General features: G+C 39.5%; 1 protein-coding gene across 1 annotated transcript in view; it reads right to left on the bottom strand.

Annotated features, from left to right (window-relative positions):
* Positions 1–8300, bottom strand: part of SUCLA2 (succinate-CoA ligase ADP-forming subunit beta) — a 49474-nt gene extending 41174 nt beyond the window's left edge. The window contains exons 1-2 of the mRNA XM_007103392.4: positions 8164–8300; positions 1632–1812 (exon numbers count right to left, since the gene is read on the bottom strand). Of these exons, the coding sequence (XP_007103454.1) occupies positions 1632–1812; positions 8164–8253 (271 nt within the window). The 5' untranslated portion in view covers positions 8254–8300. The remainder of the gene's footprint in view (positions 1–1631; positions 1813–8163) is intronic.
* Between the last annotated feature and the right edge of the window lie 17976 nt (positions 8301–26276).

The following is a 26276-nucleotide window of genomic DNA, read 5'->3' as shown; positions in this document are numbered from 1 at the left end:
GGTGCTTTGTGACCACCTACAGGGGTGGGATAGGGAGAATGGGAGGGAGATACAAGAGGGAGGAGATATGGGAATATATGTATATGTAAAGCTGATTCACTTTGTTATAAAGCAGAAACTAACATACCATTGTAAAGCAATTATACTCCAATAAAGATGTTAAATAAATAAAGTAAGTAAGTAAGTATGTATATGCCCTTCAAGCCAGCAGTTTCACTCCTGGGATTCTGTATTAAATAAATAAAACCATCAGTCCTTAAAAAAAAAAAATTCTTTCTCTGATTAACAATAAACAAAACTGTAAACTAAAAATCATGCTTCCTTGACATATATACACTACCAAATGTAAAACAGATAACGAGTGGGAAGCAGCTGCATCACACACACACAGGGAGAACAGCTCGGTGCTTTGTGACCACCTAGAGGGGTGGGAGGGAGACGCAAGAGGGAGGGGATATGGGGATATATGTATACATATAGCTGATTCACTTTGTTATACAGCAGAAACTAACACAACATTGTAAAGCAATTATACTCCAATAAAGATGTTTAAAAAAAATCATGCTTCCAAGTCAAGGAAGTCAAAGCTACCTCATTCAAAAACATATCATATAATATATGACAACTTTCTGATCTTCTACATGCTCTCACTTTTGAAAGAAAAACCCATTCTAGGAACAAATAAGTACGAATAGAGATGAAGACTTTTACAATTTTAAAGTTTAATATGTTCCACTTTTTAAAGTGGAAATGTTCCATTTCTTAGTCTTTCTTGAAAAACTAATAAAAGCAAAGTCTCCACCAAAGCACATTTAAAGCCACATTAATCAAATGTACATACGAAAGAGATTAATTATGGTAATCTACATAAAATTGGTGGGATTTTAAATACTACTAAGAAAATGCAGTGTATAGCTATTACATTACTCATTATCATGTTCTTACTAAATCCTTAAAAATATAAAGTGAAGCATACTTTCCAAACTCAAAATTTATTTTTTAATTAAAAGATTAATATAAATTCAAACTAACAAAATGTATTAAGGTTTCTGTTATCAATAAAATAATCTACTAATAAACATAGGCAACTATTTAATTCATTTAACGATATTAACATTCATTGATTACCTAAGTGTCAGGCCCTCTTCTAAGAGACTGGGATATATTAGTGAACAAGATAAGACAAAGAAACCCTGCTCTTATAGAGCTTACATTCTAATGCTCAACTTCTTTTTTCCCCCTTCTGGCTCTCTATTTTTCATGTCCAAAAAAAAGGACGGGAGAAATATTGGACCTCTCTTTACAATCGCATAAACAGGTAAGATTTTCCATCACCATTTCCCTGAAGAATCTTCACAGCCAGAATTTTCTTCCCCATAGTTATAACTAAAAACAGGACTTCAGCTTCCTGAAGCTTTGATTCTTAAGTTATCAGCACTATGGGAGCACAGAATAATCATAATAATTTTAGGATGCCAACAATCATAAGTTCCACCTTCTCTTTTACATTAATAAAACTTATTTTTTAAATATAAAATAAAAGCCAAAAGTTGTTATTAAACCAAAAGTAAAGTTCATATCTTATCAAAGATCCCAAGTCGAGATGGCATAAGTTTTTCTTAATTTAGTACCTAATTTTTTGGCAATTGCATAAGCCTCATCTGGTGACTTAGCCACGTGTCCTTTGGGAATGGAGACGCCAGCTTCTTGCAACAATTCCATACTCATGTATTCATGTAGTGAGAGATTCCTTTGCTGTTGCTGCTGTATTTGGAGTCCATGGTTGTTAAATAATCCAGAACTTCCCAGAACCTAGAGAAATTGGGGACATATTTATACAGAGTGATTTAGCAGAAATTCTTGTTAAAAACACCTTCTCAAAATACTTTAGAGTACTCTGTTCTTCAAAACTATAACAAAATTGTTATATTAAGACATCAAAATATAATATTCAGAGTAAATTATGACACAAAACTAAGAGCTAATCTACTAGCTAATATCAAATGTTACCCTTGTAGTTTTAACTATTTCCTCATCACCTCTAGTCCTTATCTTTTATTTGAGCTTTACTACCATACCTCTAATGATTTACAGAGCATTTCTACCTCAATGCCAAATTTCTCAGATCTAAAACCAATCTCCTATTTCCACCAAATCAAAAATCCTTCCCATCTTTCTTCTCTCCACCATTCCTCCGGCACCTAACAAATTGCCTGACACTAGAGATAACTGAATGATTTGGTACCTTTAAGCTTTCGTGCATTCAAAGCTCAAACCCCTACTTCATCAGTAGTGCACATTGTGGTGGGCTGCCCAGATCCTCCCTTGGGACCAAGGCATTCACAGCCCAGCTGCTGGGAGTGTTGGCAGCTGACAGGTCTCAGCTGAGTCCCCTCACTGGAGCCTCCCTGCCTTAAGTCATACCTCCTTTCCCACTGTCAGCCTGCAGCCAATGACTGGCCAATGAGGGTTAAGAGAAGGATGTAAAGACCTGGCACCTCACCCCAATTTGGGACAATTCAGGACCATCCTAGCTGCAGACCTTCCATAGGAAGAGTAGAGGTCCCCAATGCACTGCACCACAGTTCTATGACTCCCTCTATTCAGTCCTCCTTCCTTCACTCTCCTGCAGGTGTTGATCCAGAGATCACTTTCTAGTAAACTTCCTCCATGAAACTCTCCATCTAATAGTCTGCAAATTACAGCTCAGAGAACCAATCTGCAACATCATCTTTAATGCATTCTTTCTAAATGATTCCTTTAACTTAATGATTCCTTTACAAACCCAGTTCAGGTGTATGTCCTTCACAACTGGACTGCGAAAGCTTCCAAGAAAGAAATGCCCTACAAACTTCCCTTTTTCAATCTACGTAGAACATTCATTCATTCAAAAACTTACTGAGCACCTAGACACTGGAAATAGTTAGGTGAACCCAACAAAACCCTTGCACCTAAAGCTTACAATCTAGTGTGTATTTGTGTGTCGGTGGTAGGGGGAGGCACAGACTATAAACAAAATACATCAAACAGTAGTAAGGAGATAGAAAATAAAAAATAAGAAGTGCTATTTCATACAGCTGGAGGAGTTTTCTCCACTAAAATATCCCTCAGTAGAGCTGAGTAAGAATTATTTTTTCAAAAAGAAATAAGTAGGAAACAGAAATGAGATGTCCCTCTACCAGCTGACTAAGTCACTGCTGAAGGACAAAGGAGTATGAGAGCTGTCAGCCACCGGTGGCAAGGCCACAACAATGAGAACTATTGAAGGAAGGATGCAATCAGAAAGATCTCTAGCATCTACGGTCCCAAAGCCCCACTAAGTTAGAGCCTAGTCTTAGCCCATCATTAACAACACACAGAAACACCTCCCTCCCTTTTTTCAAACTCCTCAATCCTATCAACTTTATATGGCAATATGCAGAACAAATTAAGTGCTATGAAAGCCTTGGAAAACTGCACTGAAATCACACATTTAAAAGTGTTATCCACCCATACATTCCCATTATCTCCACACAGACTACAGAATACTGAAACATCGTACATACGAAACAGTATCATAAGAACTGAATTGAAAGAAATCTTATACAAAACAGTCTGATTCTTAAAAGAGAAAAGTTTGCATCAAAATTACCTGGGAATGCCTCTAAAAATGCAGATTCCAGGGTCCCCCTTTCATCTACAAAATCAGAGCCTCTGGACTGGGCCACAAGAAATCTGCACTTGTAAAAAGTTATTCAGCTGATTCTTAAGCACTCTACAGTTTGAGAACCACTAGTCTAACAAATCAATCACATAGACTAGCAAGCTATTTCTGATTCATCTGGTAAGTTAAAATCCTGGATAACATTTCTCTTGGGTAGCTCAATTCCCTGATTTAGTTTCACTTTAATATTAAAAACCAACAACTTCCCAAACTTCAGTATACCTCTACCTTGCAAAATCCCATTCCTGGGTATATACTCAACAGAAATGAGTGCTTAGTCTACCAAAAGGCATATATAAGAATGCTCATAAAAGGCTTATTCATAATAGACAAAAAAATGGAAATGACTCAATTGCCCATCAATAGAAGAATGGGTAAACTGAAGTATATTAATATAATAGAATACTACAGAGCAAAAAAGAAAAAACCTACTGCTCACAAAACAATGGATTAATCTCACAAATATAATTTTAAGGGAAAGAAGACAGACACAAGAATACATACTTATATGATTTCTTTTTATACAGTTCGGACCCAGTCAGAATTAACATACAGTGATGGAAGTCAGAATAAGTGGTTACATTCTGTTGGTGAGTATTGGTAAAGAGAGTGCCTTCTGAGGGCTAAAAGCACTGTATGTATATCTTGATCTGAATGGTGGCTACACAGATGGACACATACATAAAAATTAATCTAGCTATCCACTGAAGTTGTACATAAATTATGCACTTTGCTGTACATAAACTATACCTCAAAACAATAAAAATAAGGGGGAAAAGGGGAGTACCTAGCATAAGCTTGGCGAAAATAGTCATACACTGAAACATTTTTGAATGCCTATATACCAGACACTGTAACAGGAACACATAAAGGATGAGGCCAACCACAGAGTTCACAGAGGTATAAATAAACAGCTGCAACACATATAAGAGCAATCACAGTCACTAGGTGGCACCTAATTAGCTGGACAGACCAGAAAAAAATACCATAGAGGCCTGATCCTAGTTTAAAAAAAAAAAAATCTAACATTTATAGAGGACACTTCGGGGACAACTGGGGAAATATGAATCTGACTTACACACTAGATATAAGTATTTCAGCAATTTTAAATTTCCTAAGTATGATAACTATATTGTGGTTATTTAGGAGAATGTCCTTATTCTTAAGAGACATACACTGAAACATCTAAGGGTGAAAAGAAGTGCCATGATACCTGCAAATTACTCTCAAATGGTTCAGCAAAAATAAATGAATATAATTTATACATACATACATATGTGTATAAATTATATAACTGCATATCATATAATTTTTTTAAAGATAAAGCAAATGTGGCGTAAAGTTAAATGTAGGTGAAGGCAATATGGGTGTTCAATGTACTGGCTGGAACATACCTATCAGTTTGAAATATTTCCAAAAAAGGCTGAGGATAAATCCATGATGCAAAACTCTAAGTATATTTTTATGGTTTCTTTCAAATATCTATATCTATTTTCAAATATCTTTATTTACAAAGAATGAGTAGTACTCAAAAGGTATTGCCGATAGCTTTTATACAACTTTAAAATACCTGAAATATTTTGATAATCCTTTCCTTGCACCACTAGAAGTTGTAACTTGAAATATCATCAGCTGTGAATTATGCTGGTAATACAAATCGCTGCATAATCACAAAGATTCCCACATTTAAGTATTTTTCTTTCCTGATATTATCACTTAGAAGATTCCTACTGCCAAAAGGCCACAAATTCCTGGCCAAATTCCTACCCCACCACCTATCCAATCACATACCTAGTTTAAATAATACTTAGTCAAAAGTAGAAAAATGTAGTTACTGGGGAGTATGATTCACAACAAACAAGAAGATACCTTAAATTATTTAACCTGAACTATTTTTACCAAATATACACTGGACAAAAGATACAGAGAAACTAGAAAAGGGTCAGAGAACTAAACAAAATGTTTAAGAGAATTTGCTAAACTCAGTGGGTGACCTTAATAAGATTCCTTAGGCCCTGCACCTCTATGTCCCCATGTACAAAAGCAAGAGGTTAGACCCAACTTTCACTGCAGCACCATATACAATAGCCAAGACGTGGAAGCAACCTAAATGTCCATCAAAAGACGAATGGATAAAGAAGATGTGGTACACATATACAATGAAATACTACTCAGCCATAAAAAAGAATGAAATAATGCCATTTGCAGCAACATGGATGGACCTAAAGATTATCATACTAAGTGAAGTCAGTCAGACAGAGAGAGACAAATACCATATCATATCACTTACATGCGGAATCTAAAAAAAAAAAATTGATACAAATGAACTTATTTACAAAACAGAAACAGACTCACAGACACAGAAAACAAACTTACCGTTACCAAAGGGGAAACGCTGGGGCGGGGGGTAAAGCGATAAATTAGGAGATTGGGATCGACATATACACACTACTATATATAAAATAATCAATAAGGACCTACTGTATAGCACAGGGAACTCTACTTAATATTCTGTAATAACTCGTATGGGAAGAGAGTTTGAAAAAGAATGGATATATGTATAACTGAATCACTTAGCTGTACACCTGAAACTAACACAACACTGTAAGTTAACTATACTCCAATATAAAATAAAAATTAAATTAAAAACAAAAAGCAAGGGGTTAGACTAAGGTGATTCCAAACTCTAAAGCTATATTTCTTAATGTGAGGGTGGAAGAGAAGGTGTTTAAGACAATATATTAGGCATCTCTATATGGAGAGATAAAGACTTAAAGGAATTTCCAAAAGTATAAAAACAGTGTTTAGAATGGAAACATATTTGTTCACCAAAGTCTCATTTTCTAAAAACTAGACAGCCCCCTTTAAGACCCATAAGAGGGAAGTTCAAGGCCAAAAAAGAATCACTTCTCCTATTAGGAAGCAAACTCACAGAATTCACTAGGTTGAAAGTATGAATAGCTTTAAAAAGAAAAAAAAAATAGTCTAAATCAATTCATTTATGGCATGTCTGAGGTTACTTCAGAACACAACCTAAAATTCTGGAATTGACTTAGGAAGCTAATCACGCCCTTCCACAAGTTTATCAGTGTCAGTGTGGGAAAGAATTGTTTAATTCCTATGCTCTAGGAAAAACCGTAGAGCAGATTCAAGCACACAGGTTTTGGAGCCAGACACTTCTGGAATTAAGCCTCAGCTATGACCTCACCTGCTTGGTGACCTAGACCAAATTACTCGTTCTCTTAGCCAAGGTTTCTCCATCAGCGATTTGGAAATTAATGACTGACTTACAATGTTGCTGAAAAACCTACTGAGAGATTACATGTAAAACGCTTGGCACAGTTCCTGGCCTACCATAAATGCTCCAACTGAGCCCTCCTACAACCAAGTTCCCTTACTGAACTTATGATTAATCTCTCTACCCAAAAGCTTATTCCCTTTCTTGTCCCTCCAACTTCAATCCTGTGCTAACTGAACACTAATCAACCAGAGTCAGATGATTAAAATTGCTGTGTTGATAACATCATTAATGCACTAAAATTGCTATTGCATATACCATCATTAAAGTACAAACTCAGGTTGTTTCTCCAGGGCAAGATGAGCTAATAGGCCCCCAAGCCATGGACCATTTGGCCAGAGAACCATAAACAGGAGACAACCTGACCCTCTGAAACTAGAATTAAGAAATGTCACAGAAATAACACAAGCCAATGATTAATCCCAGCTTCCTTGTTCTTCCCCTTTAAAAACAGCTCCTAACTCAAAGACCAAGTTGTAGTGGATTTGTGACTTGTCTCACACTCCCTTGCTTGGCGCGCTGCAAATAAACGCTTACTTTGCTGCAAACAACCCCTGACAGAGTTGGTAAGCTGGTAAACATCATGTCATTACCGCTATTAAACAGAACAGTACACCACTACTTGGGGGAGATGGGAAACTTCCCGGCCTCGTCCCAGAAAAGGCCAGTCAGCAAGCACGACTGGTTCTGTGAAGCCACTCCTACGTGTGACAGTTTCCAAGAGACACAAAAGTACATCTGAAGGGCATTTTCCCCCTCCCCAAAGAGAGGCCGCGGAAACCTCGGCCCACCGCGCCGGACGCCGGAGCAGCAGGAGAAAGCGTCTGGCCGCCACCTCTCCACACGCAGCCCACCCTGGCTCCCCGCCGCCCCCTCAGTAACTGGGTGAGCAGCCCTCGCCAGAATGCTGGAGCTCCTCGCAGACTTAAGCCTGGAGCAGAAAAGCGCAAACAAGAGCCCGCTCGCAGTCCTGGCGGGCAGCACTCCCGGGCAAGCCGCCCGCCGGCCCGGCGGGGCACCCCCTGTTACCCAATGTCACCGACTGCGGAGTGACCCCGAGCCGGGCCCCGGATCCCCTCACACCTCGCCCACAGGAGCCAGTCCCCCACCTCGCCCTTTCTCCTGCCGACCCTCAAAGCGAGGGCAGGCTGGGCCGCAATACCTGGGCAGCGGCCCGCAGCGCCGTCCGGGGCCGGTGGCTCCTAAGGGTGGCGGTAGCCAGCAACCGGCTGTAGAACATGGAGGCCGCCATTTCTGAGTCCGACCCAGGCTCCTGGGCGCCGCGCGCAGGCGCAGAACCTGTAGGCGGCTGGCGACGCAGCGGCTCCCGACACGCGGACCGCCCCTGGCCCCGCCCATGGGGCGGAGCCTCGGGTTAACTGCTGCGGCGGCTCGCTCCGGGCAAGCAAAGCAGGAATTGCTCCTGAGAAGCTGGGCTCGGCGGGCGTAGAGCAAACTTTGACCTTTGTAACTGTTCACCGCAGCCTAAATATACGACCTTCGGCCATCGCTCAGCAACCTGAAGTTTTCCTAGCGAAATGTAATAGACGACCAGCGCCACCACCTGTGTGATCTTAAGTTCTCTGAGCCTCAGGTGCCTCATCTCTTTAAGATGGGGTTCATTCAGAAAATAAGAACTGCATGTCTGTTTTGTGCCAAACACTGCAGTTGAGCTTTGGGATACAGCAGTGAGTAAAACAGAGCGGTTCTGCCCTCTAAGTGAAGATGCTTAGCCACTGGTTTCTGAGAACTGTTGCCGGGAGACAGCCTCTCAGATAGCTCTGAGGAACTGCTCCAAAAAGGTCAGGGAGGAACCAGGTTGTACAGGAGCTTTTTGGTGGGGAAAAAAAAAAACATGTAGTCGAACATAAAAGGATCACTGCTAATCACAAAGAGCAGACGTCTCAAGTTAATGATTTTAGTGCCTTTCTAGGTATGGGCAGATGCAAGGATCTGGGTTCATTGAAATTATTCCTCAGAAATGCATCTTAACTAACTAGGGCCAGTATCCAGAGCACAGAATGCTTCCTGTTTTTCTCCATCCTGAATTCCCCTCGGGGCACACCCAGGAGAGGAGGTGTGTGTGTCTGGGGCTCCCGGTGGCTGATGATGGCTTGATCCTTGGGTAAGTGGAATGGGGGGCAACGTTCACTATCCACATTACCAACCCAGAGGATGTATCAGAATCACCTGGGAAGCTTTTTTAAAAAATACTTTCACCAGAACCCATCTAAGGAGTGGAGTCAGGGCATCTGTATTTCTTAGAGTTCTGCAGGTGAATCACATGCACACATTGTGCATGGAAAACCCTGAGATGACATGTGCCCCACCAAAGAGTTGACCACTGGACAAATGACTGGGTGCCCATTCTGCTCAGAACAGCGAGCTTTGAAACGTGTCAAAGCGATTTCTGTGGGCAAGGTCTTAACCTAAGAGTAAGTGGGCATTGCTGACAGACATTAGCCAGGCTCTGGCACCTACCTCTGATGCACAGTGACCCGATCCACAGAACAGCACTGTGCAAAGAAAAAGTGAATCTAAAACAAGCAGTCTATTGAATTAGGGAATGGAAAGGAGGTTTTTGCATCCCCCCTTCCCCCCCACCCAGATCTCTTAAGTTCTTAAAGGTAGGACTTTCCTAAAGACTTTATTGTTTCATTGACACTCATGCGGGGACTGACCTCAAGGCTCCTTTCATCACTAATTGATATTTTGTGCAGTTAGAAACAGGAAGAGGGGAAACAGACATTAGCAGTTCAGATGTCTCTTGCTCCACCTTTCTACTGCCCAATCTAACCAATCAAATAAAATCTGGATAATGTCCCAAAACCCAGCATTGAGACCTACCGGTTTCTGTTAGGAACAGCTATCCCATCAGATACGAATAGAGCTTATACTTATTTTCAAGCCAGCTCTTTTTAATTGACAGTAGACACAGTAGTTGAGCTACCAAGTACCACCAACCGTCTGAGTCCAAGGCCAGTTATTTAAAGGTCACGGGGGTAAACCCAGAATACGTCAGCGTACTAAAATAAGATGTAATGCTATAGCCCGGCTAGGATCCTGACTGGGTTAACTTTGCTTCATAAGCTTCAAGTCGGTCATAGGTGATTCATTAAAGAAAACATCTCCACTGCCATGCCCTCTGCAATACTAGCTCAAAAACAAGAACAGCAACAGCAGAAGTAGGGAATAGGAGGAGTGAGAAATAGCACATGCAGGTCCCACGGGCCCCAGCTCCTTTGGAAGCGTAGGCAAGGAGGTGGGAAAAAACTCGTCCCACAGCATTTCTTGGCTGTGCTCAGAGCTCTGTACCTCTAGATAGGTAGGTAAAATGATGATGGGCGTCATACCTGCTAAGTGCTTCACCACTACACAACGAGCCGTAAAAAATGAAATCATTTTATCAAGAAACTACTTTTTGCACAGCAAAAACTTGTGCAGTCCTTATCTACAAGGATCTTAGAAACTAGTAATGAGCAGTAAAGGATAGGAGAATGTGATTAAGGAAAATAGACGCTGAGGTCTTGGTTTGCTTTTTTTTTTTTTAAGTTGGGAGAGGTAGGAGGGAGAATCCTTGAGGAAGAGCGGAAAGGAAGAATTATTCTTCAGGTACAATGGCATTCCTATCCTTAACCTTTAGTCTCCCACTTTGTCTATCTCTTCCTTTTACAAGGTGATTAATGGTAGGATGGTATGCAGGAAAAAGGCAAAAGAAATTTCCTGAGGGAAATTTAATTTTAATTTTTAAATTCAATTTTTCACAGTTTTTTAAAAACATTAAAGGTTTACACCCTCTACATTTCAATGCCCAGAGCAAAGCCTTAGCTAAACTGTCCTACTGTTAACTATCGAATTAATAGAATTACAGAGTGCTGTAAGAAACAGCTTGCAACATATCTGGTTACCCCAAACTTCTGAGGGCTCAGATGAATAATAGCCATCTACTGAACACTTAGTTTTTAGTGCCAGATTCTTACATCCATTTTCTTTCTTTTTTCTTTTTTTCCCCTATCCTTTATTTTGCCGTGAGACATTTTCAGAATTCTCTGGTTTTCATCTTACTCCATTTTACACATCCAACCTCTGCAAGAGAAAGAAACTAACCAGATATATACAGTCTCTTGAACTAAAGTTTGGGGGTGAAGGAAGATCAGTAACACAACATGTGACAGCTGGATGTTTACACAAGATTTCTCTTAGTTCTCTTGAAGCCTCAGAAATGGTAGAAGGAGAAATCTCATCTAGCCCACCCTTGAATGGCAGTGGCAAAAGAGAGAGAAACATACATTTGCATATTAATCCTCACAACAAATCCTGCATTTTACATAAAGGAAAACTGAGGCTCAGAAACAGTAAGTAACTTGCCCAGTGTCACAGCTTTTACTTGGCTGTTGCAGTAATTCAACAAAAATTCACAATATTTGAACCCAATTCTGGGTGGCAGGATGAGAATTTGAGATAACAACTGAGATTCAAATCTTCTTGTTTAATCCTTTACCTTTCACACCATTTAGATCAAAGTATTCATCACCTAAAGAAAAAAATGATAGTGCAGACCAGCAGAGGACAGGTTTTGAATTGCAAGTTCAAGAGCTTTGAATTGCAAGAGACTGAACTTTAAGCCAAAGTCCAGTAAGACTCAAGGAAAGTTTATGCCTCAGAAATAGAATTGGAATTACCTTGCCCCTCGAGACAATGGGCAGGAGAGTAGAAGGGAAGCAAGACACTCTCTGGTGGTTCCTTGAGGAAGGTCCCCTTGCTGTGTACTTGCCAAAGCCATTGTCTCCAGGACAAAAGGCAATTCCACCCCCAAAGAGATTCAGGAATCTAAAACAAGGAGCACTGGAGGGAGATTCAAAATCCCTTGAGTACAGGGATGGCACAGGGGTGGAAACCTCTGGCAGGCTGGTGCACCCCTGAAGATGGAGCTGAATAATATTCTCAGGATTTGGGAAAGTCTACAAGGGCTTTCTGAACCCTTGAGAGTTATGTCGACAAGCATGGAGAGCCAGCAGGCCAGAACAAGAAAGGATAGACCTGTAAGGAGAAATGACCCAGAGCATACAAGAAGAGGGTGTATCAATATATGCCAGCATAGTTAAGTATATGCCAAGGACTAGATGTTCCCTGCTGAACTGTCCTGCATGTATCTCCTGGATCTAAAGAGGAGGGAGAGAGATAGATCCTAATTTAACAAAGGTTAAGTTTCTGGCACTTGATGCAATAACAGTTAATAATAGAATTCAAATTCAAATGTAGAAAAAATATACAAATATTTTCATAAATATGAATATATGGAATGAACTTGGAATCACTGCACCGCTGGTTCTCAAGCTTGGCTGCCCCCTAGCATCACGTGGAGAGCTTTTAAAAATACCTTTACTTGGGCCCCGCCACCAAAGAGTCTAATTCAGTTGTCCAGGGTGGGTCCTAGAGTGGTATTTTGTAAAAGTTCCCCTAATGTTTCTAATAAGCACCCAAAGATGACAACCACTTCTGTCTTGCTCTTTCTATGATCCTCTCTGTCTCACTGAGGGAAGGGGCTCAGTAAGGGAGGAGGCAGCCACCATGGATGAGCATTGGATTTAAAGTCAATAGACCTGGATTTGAATTCCAGTTCGGCCACCTGCTAGCAGTATGGTCTTAAACAAGCTGTTTACTCTCTGAGTTTCAGGTTCTACATTTGTAAATGCGGGTGTATTCATTTCCAATAGCTGCTGTAACAAACTGCCACAAACTTGGTGGCTTTAAAACAACAGAAATTTATCCTCAGTTCTGAAACCAGAAGTCCAAAATCCTTATCATTGGGCCAAATGGAGGTGTCAGCAGGGACACGCTCCATCTGGCAGATTTAGGGGAAGATCTGTTCCTTGACTTTTCCAGCTTCTGGTGGATACTGGCACTTCTTAGCCTGTAGCCACGTTACTTCAACCTCTGCCTCCTTCTCTTCTATCTGTATCAAATTTCCTTCTGCTTTGCTCTTATAAGGATACATGTACATTTAGGGCCAGCCATAATCCAGAATGATCTCCTCATCTCAGAATCCTAGTTTAATCACATCTGCAAAGTACTCTTTGCCATATAAGTTACAAAGTATGTAAGGTAAATGTAGTTAGGAACAACTAATATAAGTATGTGAAAGCTCCTTAAATTTTAGGCAAATATAAGCTGTAATCAATATTGCCAGTTTTCATGACTTAGCTTTTAAAACCCCCAGTGACATGTGCTGTGCCCCTGGCAGCCCTGGCAGCTTCCCAGCTGCTCTCCTAGAACATCTCCCTTGAGGCAGAACCAGCACCACCCCAAGTCTGTACAGTCCCTTGTGAGAATTAGAAAGAGAAGTGACTCTATCCTCAAGACACTTCACTTCTGCCTGTTGGAAAATTAACAAAATATATTCTACCATCTCTCAAAAACTTGTTCTAAGAGGAAATTGAGCAAATAAGTGACTATATTAAGAACAGTGGGAGCCAGGTTTCTCTCTATCAAAGAAGGAACTTAAAGCATAGCAAGAAAGAATTTCCTCTCAATTGGAATTAAGTATTAGTGTAAACTCATGGTTTTCAATATATAGATATAGATATATAAATAAATATACATATTGTATTAGGATTCTCCAGAGAAACAGAACCAATAGGATATGAATATACATAGAGAGAGATTCATTTTGGTAAGTTAGCTCATTCAATAATGAAAGCTGGTGGGCTTTCCTGGTGGCGCAGTGGTTGAGAGTCCACCTGCCGATGCAGGGGACACGGGTTCGTGCCCCGGTCAGGGAAGATCCCACGTGCCGCGGAGCGGCTGGGCCCGTGAGCCGTGGCCGCTGAACCTGTGCGTCCGGAGCCTGTGCTCCGCAACGGGAGAGGTCACAACAGTGAGAGGCCCACGTACTGAAAAAAAAAACAGCTGGCAAATGCAAAATCTACAAGGTGAGTCATCAGGCAGAAAACCCAAGGAAGAGCTGATGTTATGGTTCAAGTCCAAAGGCCATCAGGCAGGAGACACAGGGAAGAGCTAATGTTTCATTCAAGTCCAAAGACCATCAGGCTGGAGAATTTGCTCTTTCTTGGGAGAGGTGAGTCTCTTGTTCTAGTCAGGCCTTCGGATGATTGGATAAGGCCCACCCACACTATGGAAGACAATCTTCTTTACTCAAAGTCCACTGATTTAAATGTAAATATCTTACAAAAACACCCTCATAGGGCTTCCCTGGTGGCGCAGTGGTTGAGAGTCCGCCTGCCGATGCAGGGGACGTGGGTTCGTGCCCCGGTCCGGGAAGATCCCACATGCCGCGGAGCGGCTGGGCCCGTGAGCCATGGCCGCTGAGCCTGCGCATCTGGGGCCTGTGCTCCGCAACGGGAGAGGCCACAGCAGTGAGAGGCCTGCATACCATAAAAAACAAACAAACAAACAAAAACACACTCATAGACACATGTAGAATAATGTTTGACCAAATATCTGGGCACCATGGCCCAGTCAAGTGGACACATAAAATTAACTGTCACAGATATAAATATGTGTGTGTGCTCTGTGCACTGAGAAGGCCTGGGAGCAGCAACTCCCAATAAAAATAAGCACATCTAGTGCCCATATATAACTACCCTCCTCCACTAGAAGGTACTAGAGCTTCTTAGAGAAATGGCTGCTTACAGGATTGGGCAGGCAAAGTACAAGATGAGCCTGGAATATTTTGTTAGCCCAAAAAGTTAGGATGTGTTCAAAGAATGATGGAAATGCATCAGAAATATGCAGAAGCCAATTTGAAGGGTCTCCCAGTGGCCAGTTATGAGACAGTTTGAATAACAAAATAAGTAATAGTGGGGAACATGGAGCAGATGTACTTTTCCTATTCTTCCCACTTAGTACAACTAAAAACTGTAGACATTATATATAAAACAATCATAACAAGATTCTGATAGGAGGCGAGAAGAAGACAAACCAGCTAGGAACCTCTGGAACCAAGGAACAGCATGGTGGTGAGTTCCCTGGGTTTTCCTTTCTGCTCTATATATCCCAAATTGGTGCTAAAGAAGCTAGCAAGCCAGAAATGCCATTGGGTGCAGACCAGAAAAAAGCACTCCCATCCAAGCCAGCTCACTGTAGCTAAAAGACTAGGAAATGTACAGCCTAACAAGATAGAAAGTTTTTTTTTTTTTTTTAAATGTTTTTTTTTTTTTTGGGCTGTTTGGGGTTTTCATGGCATGCTAAAAATGTTGCTTTTTTCTTCCATCTTCAATATTAAAATAGCTACCCCAAAATTCACCAATTTTGATAATTTTTTTTTTTAAATGTATTTATTTATTTTTGGCTGTGTTGGGTCTTCGTTTCTGTGCGAGGGCTTTCTCCAGTTGTGGCAAGCGGCGGCCACTCTTCATCGCGGTGCGCGGGCCTCTCACTATCGTGGCCTCTCTTGTTGTGGAGCACAGGCTCCAGATGCGCAGGCTCAGTAGTTGTGGCTCACGGGCCTAGTTGCTCCGCGGCATGTGGGATCTTCCCAGACCAGGGCTCGAACCCGTGTCTCCTGCATTAGCAGGCAGATTCTCAACCACTGCGCCACCAGGGAAGCCCTAGAAAGTTTTCAGACAACAACATTCTACTCTGGCCAAACACCCCAAGTAAAATTGTGGCCCCACTTCCACCAATGCCAACAAAGTCTGAGTGAGGCATCAAGAATTTCATCCTTGCAAGTGTGTAACTAGTTACTCCAGCACCCCACTAAGGGTGGTGTGTCAGAGAAGGACACTGAGAACCTTATTTCCACTGACTGACATTGAGCCACCCCATCCCTCAGTGTTAGTAGAGACCATACAGGGAACCTGGACTTCAGCCCCAACCCAGAAGTAATGAGATGCTCCTCCCCTTCCCCACTGGGGTGGTGAAAGAAGAAGCCTAATGGAGAGTCAGTATTTTCATCATTGAGGAGTGGTAACAAAACCACCTCCACTGTGGTGCCAGTGGAAACCAGAACTCCCATTTCCATTCGGCAGTAATAAGGATCTCCCCACCTTGGGGGTCAATGAAGGCCAAGAGGAGAACCTTGTCTTGTACCTCTACCTGGCAGTATCTAGGCAGCACTCCCCCTTTTCCCTGACAAAGCAGTGTCAAAAAAAAAAAGTTTAAATAAAATGCAGAATCTCATAACATAATACAAAATGTCCAGATTTCAATACAAAATCATTCATCATATGAAGAAACAGAAAATCTCAAACTGAATGAAAAAAGACAATCAATACATGCCAACACAGAGATGATAACAGATGTTAGATTACCTGACAAAGATTTTAAAGCAACCAGGATAAAAATGCTTCAATGAACAATTATAGAAATGCTTGAAACAGATGAAAAAATTAAAAACCTCAGCAAACCATCAGAGATATAAGGAATTTCCAAATGGAAATTTTAGGAATGAAAAATACAATAACTGAAATAAGTGATGGGCTCAACAGCAGAATGGAACAGAGCAAAAACTGAGTGAACTGGAAGACAGAAGAATAGAAATTATCCAATCTGAACAACAGAAAGGAAACTAAATAAATAGATAGATAAATTAATTAAATTAAATAAACAGAGCCTCAGGGACTCACAAAGCTGTAACAAAAGATTGAATATTTATGACATCAGAATTCAGAAGGAGAGAAGAAAGAGGACAGGGCTGAAAAAGTACTACAAGAAATAATGGCTGAAAACTTCCCAGATTTGGCAAGAAACATAAACCTATAGATTGAAGAAGTTGAGGAGACTCTAAACAGGACAAACCCAAAGAGATCCACACAAGACACATCATAATTAAACTTATGAAAACTAAAACAAAGAAAAATCTTGACAGCAGCCAGAGAAAAATGATTCTTACCTGAAGGGGAAAACAATTCAAATCATAGCAGATTTCTCATCAGTGATCTTTGAGGCCAGAAGGAAATAGCACAATATTCCTCAAGCGCTGAAAGAAAAGGATTGTCAACCCAGAACCCTATACCTAGTAAAAATATCCTTCAGGAACAAAGAGGAAATCAAGACATTTTCGAATGAATGAAAACTAAGAGAATTTGTCGCCAGAGAACTTAAGACCTAAAAGAAGGTATAAAGGGAGTTCTCTAAACAGAGGGGAAAAGATCAAAGAAGAAACCTTGGAACATCAGTAAGGAAAAAGAACATGGCAAGCAAAAATATGATTAATACAATAGGTGTTCTTTTTCCTCATGAGTTTTCTAAATTATGTTTGATAGTTGAAGCAAAAATGATAACACTGTCAGATATGGTTCAAAATGTATGCAGAGAAAATACTTAAGACAATTATATACTATAAACAAATGACAGTAAAGGGACATAAATGGAGGTAAGTTTTCTATACTTCACACACCTGAAAAAACAACAGTATTCTATGGTAAGTGACATATGTATAATGTAATACCTAGAGCAGCACTAAAAAAGCTATAAAAAGAGACACAGAAACAGTATAAGTAAATAAAAATAGAATTCTAAAAAGATATTCAAGTAACCTTCAGGAAGACGGGAAAAGGAAAACAGAGAAACAAATAACAGAGAACAAACAGAAAATAAAATGGCAGCCTTAAGCCCTAACATATCAATAATTACATTAAATGTAAATGGTCTAAATGCACCAATTAAAATACAGATATTGACAGGGTTTCTTAAAATACAACTCAACTGGGGCTTCCCTGGTGGCGCAGCGGTTGCGCATCCGCCTGCCGCTGCTGGCGAACCGGGTTCGCGCCCCGGTCTGGGAGGATCCCACATGCCGCGGAGCGGCTGGGCCCGTGAGCCATGGCCGCTGAGCCTGCGCGTCCGGAGCCTGTGCTCCGCAACGGGAGAGGCCGCAGCAGAGGGAGGCCCGCGAACCACAAAAAAAAAAAAAAAAAAATACAACTCAACTATATGCTGTCTTTGAGAAACACTTCACATATAACAATGTAGGCAAATTGAAAGTAAAAGGATAAAAAAAATCATGCAAATATTAATCAAAGGAAAGCAGGAGTGACTATATTAATATCAGATAAAGTACTTTAGATGAAAGAAAATTACCAGAGAAAAAGAGGGACATTATATATTATAAAACAATTAATCCACAAAGTCATAGGAATCCTAAATATATAGGCACCAAACAACAGAGTGCAAAATATGTGAAGCAAAAACACAGAAGTGAAAGGAGAAATAGACAAATCAACAATTATAGTTGGAGACTTCAATGCCCCTCTCTTAATAATTGCTAGAACAACTATACAGAAAACCAACAAGGATATGGAAGAACTCAACAACATTCTCAACCAACAGATAATAGACATTTATACAGCACTCCACCCAACAACAACAAAATACACATTCATTTCAAGTGTGTACCAAGATAGATCATATCCTAGGCCATAAAACAAATCTCAGCAAATTTAAAGGAATTGAAATCATACAGAGTATGTTTTCTGGTCACAGTGGAATCAAACTAGAAATCAGTAACAGAAGGATAACAAAAGAATCTCCAAACACTTGGAAACTAAGCAACACACTTTTAAATGATCACAGATCAAAGAGAAAGTCCCAAGAGAATTTTTTTAAAAAATACATTGACGTAATGACAGTGAAAATACAACATATCAAAATTTGTGGGACACAGCCAAAGCAGAGCTGATGGGGAAATTTATAACACAAATCCTTGCCTTAGAAAAGAATAAAATTCTCAAATGAATAATCTAAGCTCCCACCACAAGAACCTAGAAAAGAAAAGAAAAGTAAACCCAAAGCAAGCAGATGGAAGAAAATAATAAAGATGAGAGCATGAATAAATGAAATCAAAAAAAGTAAAACAGTAGAGAAAATCAGTGAAACAAGGAGCTGATTCTTTGAAAAGATCAATAAAATTAATATAACTCTAACAAGACTAAGAAAAAACAAGAGAAGACATAAATTACCAATGTGAGCAATGTAGCAGGGAGTATCATTTATAGACCCTACAGATGTTGAAAGGATAATAAGGGACTATCACAAATAATACCACACACACATAAATCTGACAACTTTGATGAAATGGACCAATTTCTCAAAAGGCACAAATTATCACAACTCATCCAGTATGAAAAACATAATTTGAATAAATCCTATAACTATAAGGGAAATTGTAATTTTAAAATTCAAAAAAATTCCAAGTCCAAGTGGTTTCACTGAAGAATTCTATCAGATGTTTAAACAAGAATTAACACCAATTCTATACAATCTCTTCCAGAGATTGAAGAGGAGAAAACACTTCTCAATTCATGTTATGAATCTAGTGTTACCCTGATACCAGAAGCAGAAAAATACAGAACACACACAAAAAAGAATACAGACCAATATCTTTTATGAATAGATGCAAAAATTCATAACAAAATATTAACAAATACAATTCAGCAACATATAAAAAAAATTATACACCATGGCCAACTGGGATTTATTCCAGGGATGCAAGACTGTTTCAATATTTGAAAATATGTAATCCACCATATTAGTAGAATAAAGAAGACTCACTGATCATATCAATCAAAGCAGAAAAAAAAAGCATTTTACAACTTCAAGACCGCTTCATGATAAAAACTCAGATAAACAGAAGTATAGGAAGCTTCCTCAACTTTGATAAAGAGCATCTGCAAAACACCTACCGTTAACATTGTAATTAATGGTGAAAGACCGACTGCTTTCCCCCTAAGATTGGGAATGAGGCAAGGATGTTCACTCTCACCACTCTTATTCAACATAGTTCACACAAAAATCTGTACATGAATGTTTATAGCAGCTTTATTTATAATAGCCAAAAACTAGAAACAATCCAGATGTCATTCAATGAATGAATGGCTAAACAAACTGTGTAACATTTATACTATGAAATACAACTCGGCAATAAAAAGGAACTATTGATACACCCAGAATTATGCTAAATTCAAAAAGCCAATCCCAAAAGTTTACATATTATATCATTCCATTTATATAACATTCTTACAATGACAAAACTACACATGGAGAACAGATTACTGGTTGCCAGGGTGGGGTGGTGGGGTGGGAGAGAAATGGGTGTAGCTATAAAAGGGCAACATGAGGGATTCTGTGGTGATAGAAATGTTCTATTGATATATATCTTGACTGTATCAATATCCTGTTTATGATGTTACAATTGTTGGAAACTGGGCAAAGATCTCTCCGTATTATGTCTTACAAAGCATGTGAATCTACAATTATCTCAAAAGTTTAATTTAAAAATTAAATTGAAAAGGTTAGTATTGGATTATAACCCGTGAAAAAAATAGAAATCCATGAGCCCATAATTATATAATTTAATACTTGAATAAACAAATGGGGGGGATGTAAGTTTTTCCTTATAGCAGGATACCAACAAATAGATGTAGAAGAAATGGTGGAATTTGGCAACAATGGGAGAAATAATTAATCAGGACAGGAAGCATCATTAGATACTGAAACTAGTGGGTGGTTTAATGGGGAGTGAGATGTTTTTTTGGTCTCAATGTATCTCCCCACAAACTACTCATTGAATGCAAAGTAGGGAAAGTAACTGCAGCAGGGAGTCCTAGGGGACACCACTTTAATGAATTGATCAAGGTTAGCATTACCAATATTAGGATAAGAAGCAAGCATGTGCCACTTGATTGGATTCAATGGGAAGAGCATGGCATCATTCCTGTGATATTCCTGCCAAAATTCTTAGCCTTAATCTAGTCAGGAGGAAACATCAGACAGATCCAGATCAGGGGATGGTCTGCAAAATGACCAGCTATTATCTACCAAAGAGATGAAAGTCAAGGAAAGACTGAGAAACAGTTCTGACTGAAGGAGACTGGAGATATAATAACTGCATCAGATACTTTTGCTATAGAGGACAGAGTTGGGACAGTTGAGGAAACTTAAATGGAGTGTGGGAATTGGATGATGAAAATATATCAGTGTTAATTTCCTGATTTTGTTCACCTTGCTGGTGTATTAGTTTGATAGGGCTGCTGTAACAAAATATCACAGACTGAAAACAGACTGGAAAACTCTGTGTGTCTTCAAGAACAGAAATTTATTTTCTCATAGTTCTGGAGGCTAGAAGTCCAAGATCAAGGTGCTAGCAGAGTTGGTTTTCCCCAAGGACCATAATAGGAGTCTCTGTTCCAGGCCTCTCTCCTTGTCTTGTAATTGGACACCTTCTTGCTGTTCTGTCCTAACATGGTTGTCCTTCAGTGTATATATGGCCTTGGTGTCTCTTCCTCTTCTTATAAGGACACCAGTCATATTGGATTAGGGTCCCATCCTAAAGGTCTCGTTTTAACTTAATCATCTCTTTAAAGATCTTATCTCCATGAACCAGTTTGCAAGGCAGAAATAGAGACACAGATGTAGAGAACAAACGTATGGACACCAAGGGGGGAAGGAGGAGTGTGGGATGAATTGGGAGATTGGGATTGACATATATACACTAATATGTATAAAATAGATAACTAATGAGAACCTGCTGTATAGCACAGGGAACTCCACTTCTCTGTGCAGTAGAAACTAACACAACATTGTAAAACAACTATACCCCAATAATAAAATTAATTAAAAAAATATTTTATCTCCAAATTCCATTCTGGAGTACTGGGGGTTGGGACTTCAAAATCTGAATTGGGTGAGAACGGGTTGGAGAGGGGACACAATTCAGCCCATAGTAGCTGCAGCTGGATAAGGGAATGTCCTTATTTGTGGAAATCTGCACTGAAGTATTTGGGGGTGGTGGGGAATCATGCCTGTAGCTTTCTTTTGCTCAGGTGGTTCAGAATGGAAACACTCTTTGTACTATCCTGGCAACTTTTCTGTAAATTTGAAATTATCTCAAAAGAAAAAAAATTTAGTGATCAAATGTAAGAGTTTCATGGACTAGTAGGACCAAAATAATAATAATAATAATAGGTATCAGTCAGTATTTGTTTTCTAGTACTGTTAACCAAAATTTTAGAAACAGAGATCTGATTGAAATAAAAAGGTGTTTATTTGGGGTTTGTTAAGACTGCAGCCCAGGAGAAACAGATTCAAGAAGCTCTTGAACTGTGTCCCACAGGACTACAAAATGGGGGAGGCAAAAAATGCAAGGTTACAATTAGTTACATGAATTGTGTTATCAACAGTTATAATTGGAGATGGCAAGAAGTAAGGGTGCTTGTTAAGTAACAATTGGTTGGGGTCCAAAATAGTGGCATAGTTACAAGGGAAGACCTCGAGACCATAAGTTTGCAGCTGGCAGGCATTATTCTGAATACAGATGGTGGTGTCCTTAGGTCTGGTACAGTTCAAAGAAAGTTCAGGTTTTCTGTGATGCAGAGATGTATCTGAGACCAGATTCTCAGTGGCCGTCCGACTCCATTTTTGTCTACCTGAACTGTGATTACTCCATGATAATTTCAATTTGTCATCAGAACATGCACCTTTTGTGAGTGCAGTAATCACACACATGTGATACAATGAAAAGGACACAATTTTGCATGCATCTAGCATGTGGATAATAGAGTGGAATATAGAGCTAGACTGCCTGGACACAAATCCTGGCTTTACCACTTTATGACTTTGGGAAAGTTTCTTCAACTTTTCATGCCTCAGTTTCTCTACCTTTAAAATAGATGTACAGGGACTACTCTGGCGGTCCAGTGGTTAAGACTCCGCACTTCCAAAGCATGGGGCGCAGTTTCAATCCCTGGTCTGGGAACTAAGATCCCACATGCCTCGTGGCCAAAATAATACACACACACACACACACACACACACACATACACACATACACACATAATAATGAACAAAAATAGATGTACATCAATACCAGCCCTAAAGTCATCATGTAAATGAAGTGAGTTAAATTGGGTAAAAGTGCTTGAAATAGTGGCTGGAATAAGTGCTCAACAAATGTTAGCCCAAATTGTGAAAGAACATGAAAAAAATACAAAGTTAATAGTTCTGGAATCCAGATCTATTTCTGGTAGGATGGTCTCTATTGAAAAATGGATTATATTTTATTTTCTCCCCCCAAATAGGAGAAGAGTGGTACCAGGATACTACAAGATTAAACAATGCTATGTTTCTCTGTGTTTAGTTATTAAGTAGAGCTGCCTGTTATAAATAACTCTACTCCCATTGTCTTGAGTGCTCTTTGCCCTTCCCCTAGGCAGTATTAAGAGCAATGTAACTTGAGGTTTCACCTAATAGAGAAACCCAAGGAGCAAGATGACTAGTAAAACCAGAAATTTGAGTTAGTGGGAAAGAGCATACAATACCAAAAATGCCCAAGAAGATAAAAGGGGAATCCAGTCTCCCTCCTCTCCAGCCCCTGCACCCCACAACACACACATACATACATACATACAGGGTAAATGGCAGAAGTCACGGCAAGAAGAGTATTTGTCTTTCCTCCATCCCCCACCCTGATACGAGGGTGTGATGTTAGGAAGAGGCTGAAAATAGAACTGTGTGCAGTGATGTTTAGGGAGAAGAATTTCCTTGCGAGCTGAATGTCTTTGTCAAAAATGTGCACTTTTGAAACCAGCTTAGCTCACTAGAATGGCTGTTTCTCATGTGGTTCTTTGAGTGTAGGAAAATAAAATCTTCCAAGGGAGTGTCTGCCATAGTGATCTTTGTCTTCTGTTAAGTTGTCCTAGGACTCCAAAGAGCAAAGTAATTTTTTAAGATGCAGGGGAGGGGAGGATCTGGCAATGGTAACAGATTTTTCCCATTACCTAGCAATGTAACCTTGGAGCAGTCAAGTAACCACCTTATGCTTCAGATTCTTATGTGTAACATGAGAGAATGGACTAGGTATCCTCTGGGGTCCCTTCTGGTACTAAAGTGCTCCCATTCTGTAAACCACCATAAATTATCCCTTATTCCCCCAGCAACCAACACAGGACAAACTAAAGTTGTTTCCTCAAATCCAAGGCTTTCCAAACCCCTGCTAACTCTCCTTTGTTTCTTTAACAAATTAGGAAAAGCTACACCAAAGTATTACATGTTACAAATGATCATTCTTTTTCCTGACCAGCCTGCCCTGTGATCTGGCAGAGAAAAAAATGCCCCACTCCTGAGAGACATTGTCCAAGGAGAATGGCACACCTAGGTGGAGATAGGTATTGAATATAGAAAATGAGTTCTCTTTCCTGTGCAAACATGACAGTGCCAACTGAAAGTAGAGCATACTGTCCATCCTCTGGCCATGATGCTAGTCGCTATGACAAGCCTGAGGCCCTTATTAGTTGAGGTACGCATTTGCAAGATTGCTGGCCAGGTTTAGGTATGCAATTCTTGGCTATGTACCAGGGCTAAACTAGATACTCATTCATTCATTTATTCATTCATTTAGTGCCCATCCAGGCAGAGCAATGTAGTAGTGAAGAGCATGGACTACAGAGCCAGAAAACCTGGGCTACAATCTCAGCTCTACCATTAAAATCCATGTGATGCCAATAAAGATGTTAAAAAAAAAATCCATGTGATGCTGGACAGATTAACTTCTCTGTGCCTCAGTGTCTTCATTGACAAGCTGAGGATGACTTCTGAGTACCTACTTCAGAGGATTGTCATGAGGGCCAAATAAGTTCATAAATATTTAGCATTTATAACAGTGCTTGGCACGTAGCTCTCAAAATATATTACTTATTTTTGTTGTCATTATTATTATTATTATTTTTGGCCGCACCGTGCAGTATGCGGGATCTTAATTCCCTGACCAGGGATCGAACCCATGCCCCCTGCAGTGGGAGCTCGGAGTCTTAACCACTGGACCACCAGGGAAGTCCCTGTTCTCATTACTCTTATTTGTAGGTCCTAAGTTTCCAAATAAATAAACCACTTAGGAATTACATGATTATGCTTAGAATATAGAACATAAGCACGAGGGTTTTGTCTTTTTCATTACCATAGGACCTTTATGAGTCAATTACATATTTTGGACACTCAATAAATGTTCACTGAATAAGTCAATGACCTAATTAATGAAATTAATCTAAAATTAGACAGCAGGTTAGCCAGGCACGTGGATAATTTTCAGATTGTTGATTTGAATGTAAATATCAATTTTGAGTTTAAGAATTTTATCTTGAAATTAACTGGTAAAGGAAACTTGTCATTTTAATTTCTTGTCTTTTTATTATCTGAGCAAGAATTTTATAAAGCTTATTCTGATAAATAGTAGAACATTTCATCATGGCATTGCAAGGCCTTGGGTAAGTGCATTATAACCAAAGTGTTTCAAAGTGTGATCCAAGCATTGGGAAAAATTGTTAAGAAATGGTTTGCAGCCATCCTATATATTGGTCAGGAATTGTTCATAGAATTTACGCATCAAATGAAACAGAAGTATCATTTCTATGACAAATCTACAGAAGCTAGTATATACCTGAATTAATTGTTGCATCTTCTGTGTTACCTTTCTGAGGTTGTATCTAACTTGATAAATGAAATAATACTCATCAGTTGATGTGAGCAGGCATTTGAAAATAAATTCATTCAGACCTTAAATTTAATTTTAATTATTGTAGATTGACCTGTAGAACTCTAACATATTTGTATAATTAGTGCACTAAAAGGAAAAAGAAGACAAACAACCCAATTGAAAAATGGACAAAAGAGGCTTACTTAATTCTCACTGGAGTGTAGGATATCAAAATTGTACCTAAATCCTATTCTAAATGAGCCTTTAAATTATTTCTTTGTTTAGGAAAGCTTATCTAAAATCGCTCCATAAGACAGTTCCAGCCGGTTTTAAAATTTGAAATCCATCTCATTAACATGAAGAATGGCTTCCCTTTGGCTATTGGCCATGGTCAAGGGCTGTTGTACTCTTTGGCCCATTGCACCCTAAGTGAAGGATACAGAAGTGAAGGGAAAGCCTCCAATGTCCACTCCATCTTCTATGAATAGTAACAGTGCCAGCTGGTGTGAGCCATAACTCCTTGGCTCCCGTCCTCATAAAGATCAAGAATTCCAAAGGAGGTAAGTTTACAAACAAGATGAAAAGACAACCCTCAGAATGGGAGAAAATAGTTGCAAATGAAGCAACTGACAAAGGATTAATCTCCAAAATTTATAAGCAACTCATGCAGCTCAATAACAAAAAAACAAACAAACCCAATCCAGAAATGGGCAGAAGAACTAAATAGACATTTCTCCAAAGAAGATATACAGATCGCCAACAAACACATGAAAGAATGCTCAACATCATTAATCATTAGAGAAATACAAATCAAAACTACAATGAGATACCATCTCACACCGGTCAGA

This window comes from Physeter macrocephalus, chromosome 13 (assembly GCF_002837175.3).
Source record: "Physeter macrocephalus isolate SW-GA chromosome 13, ASM283717v5, whole genome shotgun sequence".
Lineage (NCBI taxonomy): Eukaryota > Metazoa > Chordata > Mammalia > Artiodactyla > Physeteridae > Physeter > Physeter macrocephalus.
Note: the sequence above shows the minus strand (reverse complement) of the source record. Positions and strands in the feature narration are given on the sequence as shown.